General features: G+C 43.0%; 1 protein-coding gene across 1 annotated transcript; it reads right to left on the bottom strand.

Annotated features, from left to right (window-relative positions):
* Positions 1 to 752: 752 nt before the first annotated feature.
* MSGN1 (mesogenin 1) lies at positions 753 to 2,092 on the bottom strand. The gene has a single exon (XM_004028874.5). The coding sequence runs from the start codon at positions 2,031 to 2,033 to the stop codon at positions 1,452 to 1,454; it is 582 nt and encodes a 193-aa protein (XP_004028923.4). The 5' UTR covers positions 2,034 to 2,092; the 3' UTR covers positions 753 to 1,451.
* Between the last annotated feature and the right edge of the window lie 7,495 nt (positions 2,093 to 9,587).

Below are 9,587 nucleotides of genomic sequence, written 5' to 3' on the forward strand. Positions count from 1 at the left end.
TTTGTGCTAACTTGGAAGAACTTGTACTATATATTGTTAAGTTAAAAAAGGAATTTTCAGGTTTTTTTCTTTAACATTTATGTATGCTTACATTTATTTGTATATGTTTGTATCAGCAAAAAAAATGGACAAGTTATATATATTTGTATATGTTTGTACCAGCAAAAAAAAATGGAGAAGTAGTGAACACATCTACTGCTTTTGTAATTTATGTTACTAAAAAGAAAAAAAATCACCAATAGAAAAAAGATGATAGGAGACATGTACAACAAATACTAATGGTTAATAACCACAGGGAGAAAAATTCAGCCTTAAAAATCTCACTAGTTTTCAGAACCTCCTTAATTCAAAGCCCCCTTTTCAATGTCCTGTGCCATTCAAATGAGCTAAACTGTGGGTGCTACAGATACCCACCCTGAGACAAGGCACCATGAAGAGTGGGTGTGTGTGTGATGGGTGCATGTGGGGGATCTGGGGTTGGGGGGAGGCAGATGGATAGGAGGGGAAGATGAAGAAGTAAATGCCTTTGGAGGGGTCAGAGATTGTTGAGTTCTAACACTGACCCTTTCAGTTATTCTTTATGGGATTCGAATCACTTTTTTTTTTTCTGAGACTGTCTCTTTATTTGACAAACGAGTAAGTGAAAGGACTAAATAAGGTCCTGTTCATACCAGGCCCAGAACAAAGGACAGGGAGCCCCTGCCCACCCAGCCTTGCTTCAGGTCCACCCTGAGGTGCTGTCTCCTCCTCCTCCTCCCCGTACCCTCCTTCCCTGTCACACAAGCTGTCTGCCTATGAAGAGGAGGCTCTGGCTTTTGGAATCTTCACTGTCTTAACTTAGCCTGTCTGCCTGTGACTTTCCATTTATCATGACACCAGTGCCTTCCGCATTTAAGTGATTTTGGTCCCTGCAACAGCATGATTTCAGTCAAACACAAACACACACACATATACACACGAAGTGAAAACAGGAGCACTAAAGCCCTTTACTTGGCACAAATGTTTCTAAATAAGAATCCAGATATCACACTGGATCCTATACAAAATACAGGTTTTGTTAGCAACAGAAGAAAAGGTCTCAACGCCAAAATGGCAAGAGATTAACACTTTTACATTATTGAAAAAAATGCATTTAAAATCACTGACCCTTTAAAATACCTTGAACAGACAGAGAAGGGCAAAATAATCTGTCTCTTTGCAAAGGATGAGCCTCCCAGAGAGGGTGGAAAAAACTGGAGGTGAAAGTCTCTGCTCATCTGGCAAGTAAGTGTTCTGGTGGGTCCAACAGGTCAGATGTGAATTCCCTTAGGGTTTTTCAGATCACAAGATTATCAGGCTTACTACATAAAAATCACTCTACGCCGATCATTGTTCAATAAGATATCCAGGTCTTCAAAACTCCTTTACTCCTGCTCAGGAGGCTGGAACCGGTCAGTTTCCCCGGATGGAGCTCACGCACTCTGGGCTCTGGGCTCTCTGCCGCGGTTGAGGAGGTCTGTGAGTTCCCCGATGTACTTGATGGTGTACTTGAGTGTCTGGATCTTGGTGAGAGGCTGGCCTCTCTGGCTGTAGACAGGTGGCAGGTAATTCCGGAGGGTGTGCAGGGCATCTGCCAAGGTCCTCATCCTGAGCTTCTCCCTCTCGCTGGCTTTCCGCCTCCGCTGGACAGACATCCTGACTTTGGTGCCCTTCTGGGCCTTGGGGCCACCACCGCCCTGAAGGTAGGTGGGCTGGAAAGCTAACATATTGTAGTCCACCTCTACCAGGCCACTGGCCCCACCGACACTGCAGCCATCGCTGCCCCCACTGCTGGCCCCGCCATGCTCACAGGGCAGCCCAGCCACAGCTGGACAGGGAGAAGAAGAATAGGATTCCAGCGATGGAGCCGGGGAAAGGCTCTGAGAGGGGGAGGCCTGATTCAGCTCAAAGGGCCCTGCCCTGTCCTTCCAGTCCCAGGAAGACAGCAGGCCAGGGCTGTCAGAGGAGCCCAAGCCATCCTCGAGGCTGAGGAAAGTCTCGCGCAGGTTGTCCATGCCTGCGAGACAGCTGCAGAAGGAATGACTCCCTGGCAAGTGAGAAAGAAAGTTCTGCCGCCTGGCCAGGGAAGAGCTCTCTTTTATGATGGTGGGGGAGAAGTGATGAAGTGGGAAAGAGGGCCGTGTAAAGAGAGTTCAAAGGAAAAACCAAAGACCAAGATGGAAAATGAACTCTTCAGGTGTCATTTTCTCCTCATTGATAATTAGCATCTTCCAGCTAAAATGTCTTTAAACAGAAAGGCCTCCAAGAGAAGAAAAAAGGAATTATCTTGTTGTAACTAAACCAATTAAGGCTGCATAACTAGACTTAGCATTGTGCTGTGGAACTCATTAATGTGGGAGCCAAAGAAAACAAACCTGGGGCATCCGCAGCAAGGAGGGGGTGGCCGAGGGCCCTGGTGGGGAGTAGCAAAGTGACCCGAGAGGGCCTCCATCCCCTACACCAGGACCTGCTAGATATTTCAGCACAGTTGGGCTGTATTGTTGAAGAAGCAGCATGGTCTAGGGACAAGGTAACCCCTCTGAGCTTTGATTCCCTAATGTGTCCAACACAGACAACAACAGCTCTTATTTCCTAGGGTTGCTGGGGGTGCCACACACATGAGGTACCCAGTGGATGCCACCTTAGTAAATTTCCCTGGGTCGTATAGAGTGCAGACATGCCCGGAACATGCCTACACTCAGAACGACAAAGGCCAGCAACTCCAGTAAGCCTAGAGCCTTAAAGAGCAGGAAACATCCTACCAGAGGCATAAAACCCTTGCTGTTACCGAGCAGATTTGGATTCCGCACAGCAAACAGATACTAGGAAACAGAAAACTCCCTTAAGCCAGGGAGTTTGCAGAATACCTGGCATTTAGCCTAAGGAAAGTCTTTTTTAACAAACCCAGCTGCACCTTGTTTTTTGAAATGAGTCACACCTTGCTTTTTGAAATGTATGGAGGAAGTGTGAAATTAACTAGGGAGCCTCTTTTCCCCACCACAGCTCCAAATGCCACTGAATGTGTTAAGTTGGATGGTTGTGCTAGTTTGCTTCACTTCCTATATGCTCTGCTAGACCCTGGGTTTTGGAAAAGGGATCTCAGATTCCCCATTTGTCCCATGAACTTAATTTATTTTCCATGTAATTCTACAAATTAGTATTAACATCAAGTCGCAGTGAGTTAAAGTGTAGAGTAATATTAACATGTCCTTTAACAGGTTATTTAAGTCCCCTTGCAATTATTGAAAATAAATGTCAATGGCCTAGTTAGAACATTTATGATATTTTTTAATTAGCAAGGCTCAAGGAAGAAAAATCTCAAGTAGGTAATCTGTAGAAGAATGCTCTTAATTTTACCATTTACTAAAGAACCCCAAGCCGGATTTTGAAAAATAATAATATTAATGACTGTAATAAATGTAACAAATGACTCTTGCTCCTTTTTCCTCTCTCTTCTCTCTTCCAATTCTTGTTGAGAAGCCCAGTATCTGCTGATACTATACAAGGAATTTTATATATTTTTTAATTTTTCTTATTTCAATAGCTTTTGGGGTTAAACTTTTTTTGTTACATGGGTGAGTTGTATAGTGGTGAAATCTGAGATTTTAGTGCTCATGTCAACTGAGTAGTGTACATTGTACCCAATATGTAGTTTTTTTATCCCTCACTCTCCTCCCACCCTCCCCCTTCTGAGTCTCCAAAATCCATTATACCACTCTGCATGCCTTTGCATGCCCATAGCTTAGCTCTCATTTATAAGTAAGAACATATGGTATTTGATTTTTCCATTCCAGAGTAACTTCACTTAGAATAATGGCCTCCAGCTTCGTCCAAGGTGCTGTAAAAGACATTATTTCATTGTTTTTTTTATGGCTGAGTAGTATTCCATGGTGTATATATATCACATTTTCTTTATCCACTTGTTGGTTGATGGGCACTTAGTTGGTTCCGTATCTTTGCAATTGTGAATTGTGTTGAAGTAAACATATGCGTGTAGGTGTCTTTTTGATAGAATGACTTCTTTTCCTTTGGGTAGATACCCAGTAGTGGGATTGCTGGATCAAATAGTAGGTCTACTTTTAGTTCTTTAAGAAATCTCCATCCTGTTTTCCATAGAGGTTGTGCTACTTTTCATTCCCACCAGCAGTATATAAGTGTTCCCTTTCCACCACATCCATGCCAACATTTGTTTTTTTTTTTTTTGACTTTGTTTATTACAAACCTATTCTGGCTGGGGTGAGGCAGTATCTCGTTGTGGTTTCAATTTGCATTTCCCTGATAACTAGTGAGGTTGAGCATTTTTTCATGTTTGTTGGACATTTGAATATCTTCTTTTGAGAAATGTCTATTCATGTCATGTGCCCACTTTTTGATGAAATTATTTGTTTGTTTTCTTGCTGATTTGTGTGAGTTCAAGGAACTTATATGATTAAGCTTCTTTTTTAAAAAGACAAAAAACAAAAAGAACAACATGTTATGGATGAAAATACTGAGACTCTCAGATGTGAAGAAACTCAGTTAAGATTTCCCTGGTAGGAAGTGGTAGAGTCACTAGGGAGTGGTAGAGCAAAGATTCCTTGTCAGACCCCAAAGTTCACTTTCTTTTTTTAAAATCTATTTTCACTCTTTCATGGGTTGTGGTAGAGGCAGGTGGCCTGAGTGTGACTCAGAGAGGGGACTCCCAGGGGACACAAGGCAGCTGTGGGGGCCGCTGCCATGGCAGACTCTCGATCCTTGTGTTCTAACTTCACAGTTTTCCACGTAACACTGCTTCTGCTCTCAGACTCCATAACTCTTTTTTCCCTTTCCTACAGCTTCTTTCTAAAACTGCTAATTTCTTGAACTTCCATTTTTAGAAATTTCATTTCCTAAATGAGACAATATCTGTCAAATCCTTAGTGCACTGTAGACACTTAATAAATGTAGTTCTTGTCATTATTGTCATTGACTGAGTGTTGTCAAACCCACCAGCAACAGAATGACTTACCGAGCTGTGACTCTTCTGCTCCTGACCCCAGTTTCCAGCCTTCTTGGCCCCTGAAACTATTCTTGGAGAAAGGAAGCTGCCTGGTTTTCATGTTTCTTGATGTGCACTCTCTCTTTGGTAAGAAATAAAGCAGAACCAAACTTGCATCTATCTGAGAAGCATTCTGTGCTCAATCTGAGGGAAATAAAAGTCAAGGACAATGTAACACTGCAGTACAGACATTTGAAGGCTATAGTTAGGCAGACACTAGCTGGTGCTTTTCTGTCTCCAGTTTGAACAAAGCAACAGAACACTGCATAAGGCTAGACCAGACAGGCAAAATTTATACTGGACCCAGTAAAATCTGGCTGAGAGCATGGTGTTGTGGAAGGATGAGACAGAACTTGCCTCCTTTAGAGCAAGTGACTCGCCCCTCACAGCCTAAGTATTTTAGTGTGTAAAAGGAGGTAATAACACTTTTCCTGTGTTCTTCTTCTTTTTTTTTTTTTGACGCAGGGCCCAGGCTGTAGTGAAGTGGCACCATCTAGGCTCACTGCAACCTCTGCCTCCTAGATTCAAGCGGTTCTCATGCCTCAGCCTCCCAAGTAGCTGGAACTACAGGTGTGTGCCACCATGCTCAGCTAACTTTTGTATTTTTAGTAGAGACAAGGTTTCACCACATTGGCCAGGCTGGTCCTAAACTCATGGCCTCAAGTAATCCACCCGCCTCCACCTCCCAAAGTGCTGGGATTATAGTAAGCCATCGTGCCCAGACTGCTCTGTCTTCTTTATCAAGAGCGTTCATTACATGAGGAGGGTGTACCAAGGGATCATTAAACTCCCGTCTAGCTACAAAATGCCATGAAACATGTTACTACCATGTGAATATGCTTGGTTAAAAGAGCACTGTACCAGCATGAAGGCATTTGGGGATATCATTGAGTCCATCATTTCTTTACATCTGCATTCTACACATGGTGAATGACTTGCTCAATGTCGTACCCAAAGGCTGTGGCAGAGATGGAAAGAGAAAAGCCAAAGTTGCCTGCCTCCCATATCTGTCCTTTTTCTTCCTTTGAAACTAATAGGACTAATTGCAAAGTGTTCACATCAGGCAGACTACGTATCTCCCACATTACTGATTTACTGGGATAAATATTTTACTTCAAATGTCATTCAAGCAACAGATATTTATAAGCTATTGTGACTATGACTGTGACAGATTGAAAAGAAGCCCCCAACCTTGAGGCCCACTCTCAAGAGACCTTGAAAAATGTTCAGGTCCTGTTTTCCAAAGTATAAGACAAAGGTACAGGTTGTTTCATCTCTCAAATCCCAGGCCTTCATATTGACCTTTTTATTGTAGCTACACCCACTAAGGAGGATCCCAGATTTGCCATACATATTAATAAGTGGTCTGTGTCTAATTTTCAGAATGATGAGCTTCTGAGGGAATGCTGGTCATGTTCCTGACAACAGTCAGGACAACTGGGCATCTCACACTGGCCTCAGAGGATTGTAAACTCTACATTTAAGAGCCAGGAAGCTTTCTTGAGGCAGAGCCACTTCCAGGAAATTGGCAAATAGTGCTCAAAGGATAGACAGAAAACAGAAATCAAGAGGCTGATGGAATTCCTTAAGCTGTGGCCACCGGTGGTTCCATGCCATTACCAGCCCATACGGCTCCTCTGTGCAAATTACAAAACAACCAAGCTAAGGCTTATTTCAGCCCTGCTTGCCTCTTCAGCCCAGCACCTTTGTGCAGGGTGCACCCTCCTCAAGCAGTGGCCCTGGGAGCCCCTGTGATGTGCCTCCTCTGCAATGCTAGCATTTTTAGTACTTTGGTGGCTGTTTGAACACCGGTGAACAGATACAACATGGGGGTAGTGGCAAGAGTGCAGCAATAGGAGCCAGATCAAACCTGTCACATCTTACATTTCCTCCTGTGTTATCGTGACCTGGGACACATGAATCAATCTTTCTCAGCTTCAGCTTCATCTTCATCTGTGCAATTGAAATACTAATACTTGCCTTATAGAGTACACGCTTTTAGCAGGTTTACACATTGTAAACTGTAAGTGTGGTAACTAATGTTGCTGTAATTATTAATCTTGTGCTGGGGCAGGGTGCTGTAGCTCATGCTTGTAATCCCAGCACTTTGGGAGGCCAAGGTGGGTGGATCACGAGGTCAGGAGATCGAGAGCATCCTGGCCAACATGGTGAAACCCCGTCTCTACTAAAAATACAAAATTAGCTGGTGTGGTGGCATGTGCCTGTAATCCCAGCTACTTGGGAGGCTGAGGCAGCAGAATCGCTTGAACCTGGGAGGCGGAGATTGCAGTGAGCCGAGATCGTGCCACTGTACTCCAGCCTGGTGACAGAGCAAGACTCCATCTCAAAAAAACAAACAAACAAAAATCTTGTGCTGGGTACATTCTTGGTTCCTTGAGTCAAGACAAGTTAGAGCCACAATACAGGTAGCCACAAATATATCACTCCCACTTTCTCTTGGCCTCAAGTCCCCCCTGCTTAGAAACCAAAATCCCTCTATTCAAATGTAATCTTTCTTTTTTAATGGAACCAGAGTAGTGGCGTACCCAGGATGGGTGGTGGGAACCTTCAGCCTCTGGTGTAGGCAATAAAGGGAGGTATTGTCTATATATAATTTTAAAACAGTGATAATGCTTGGCTAAAAGTTGGTCTTTATCTTATTATAACCATGTAGTGGCAATTCTAAACAATGACAATAATAAAATGACTCCTCTTTAGGGAAGCCCACTCCCACCAACACCCCCATCCTTGGTACACCACTGCCAAAGAGAACTTGGAATTCAGTCTAGAAGTGTGGAACTGTCACTCAAGGCACCCAAATCCTCTACTTTACTATGGAAATTTGAGTGAGTCATTCAACCTTTGCGGACCTCAGTTTCCTTGTGTGAAAATTAGGAATCCTATATATCGTGTTGCTATGACATTTTTAAAAATTAAAAAATTGAGACTTGACTTTGGAAAGTATGAAAGAGTATAGGGATATGTTTTGATACTACCAAGATTAACAAAAATACTTTCACCAATGCAATTATCTGCTCCAAACCCAGCCATTTGCCATGATACATGACACCAGGTAAATCAGCATGGAAGGTGGTTCATGCTCCTTTAAAAGCCTGTCTCATGAGAAATAGGACTGTCTCAGACCTTTGAGAAGCATCAAGGTTGAGGGTCTATTTCTCTTGTGATCTCCTGGATCCCTGTTCTACATGAGGTAGTTTGTATGGGCCATTTGTTCGAGTCAGAGGGAGGACTCCAGTGAATTCCAACCCCTAATAATGCTTCAGACAAGCCTTCCATAGATAAGAATTTGGTCAATAAACTAAGAAATCTAACCCTGGAGTCTAATTAAAATGAGGGTGAACCTTTATTGCATTCCTGCCATGTGCTGAGAACCAGACTTTTCTCTTTCAGGTTCATTAGTTAATCTTAATTTTCACAGCAATTTTGAAAGATAGAGGTTCTAATCCACAACCTAAAGATGAAGAAATTTGTGTTCAGAAAGAGACCCAGCAGACACAGCAAGAGGATGGGAAAAGTAGAATGCGATCTAAGTCTGTGTGAATTCCAAATCCCCCCGTACTACATAATTATAATTTCAAATTCTACTCTACTACACTATTTCCCAAAAACAGCTTCATACATGTAATGTAATCACTGGGAATAGGTACAAGATGCAAGGCTTGGTTCCAATCTTGCCTCTTCCATGAAGCTTTCCCTGCCTGCCTCAGCCCTTGGAATTTCCCACTTTTCTGATCAATAGCACTTAGATTTGGCAGCATTCGTTTGCCATTAATATTTACCACCTGATATTCTGGTTCTCTGTTCACATGGATATGACTTATTCCCTGCAGCTACGTTGAAATGTCTTTAAAGATATAGATGATGGCTTTTCTATCTCTTAGCATGGTGCCAGGAGCTCAGAAGATGACTAGTCCTTTGGTCTTTGGGCTTTTACTTGGCGCATGCTGGGTGCCAAATACTGTACTGGGTGCTGAGGACAGAAAGTCAAATTAAAAAGCATTTGTCTTCAAGTTGCTCAGGGTATTGAAGGTGGTAATAGAGAAATAAACTACTTATGAAACAATGTCAAAAATGCTTTGATAAATTTAACCATAGGGCACAATCTGCACAACTGTATGTGACAGCCTTGGGAGCCCTCTGTAACTTGTCTCTTTTACAATGTTAGCACTTTACTACTTCACTCATTGTCCAGACATTGGTGGATGGATAAAAAGTGATATTGGTGACAAGAGGACAACCTTGGGGGCAGACAAAACCTGGGTCAAATCTTACAAATATTTAACATACTAACCAGGCACTCAGTGGAAGGCCACAAAAGTAAATCTGGAAGGCTTTCTGAAAGACATGACTCCTACAGGCTTGTTTGTTTGTTTTGAGACAGAGTCTCATTCTGTCACCCAGGCTAGAGTGCAGTGCAGTGGCATGCAATGGCGTGATCACGGGTCACTGCAGCCTCAACCTTCTGGGCTCAAGTGATTTTCCCACCTCAGCCTCCTTATAGCTGGGACTACAGGTGCACGCCACCATGCCT

This window comes from Gorilla gorilla, chromosome 12 (assembly GCF_029281585.2).
Source record: "Gorilla gorilla gorilla isolate KB3781 chromosome 12, NHGRI_mGorGor1-v2.1_pri, whole genome shotgun sequence".
Lineage (NCBI taxonomy): Eukaryota > Metazoa > Chordata > Mammalia > Primates > Hominidae > Gorilla > Gorilla gorilla.

Coding starts and splice junctions, on each gene's coding strand:
- MSGN1 (XM_004028874.5), bottom strand. CDS start 2,033: ATGGACAACCTGCGCGAGACTTTCCTCAGCCTCGAGGATGGCTTGGGC.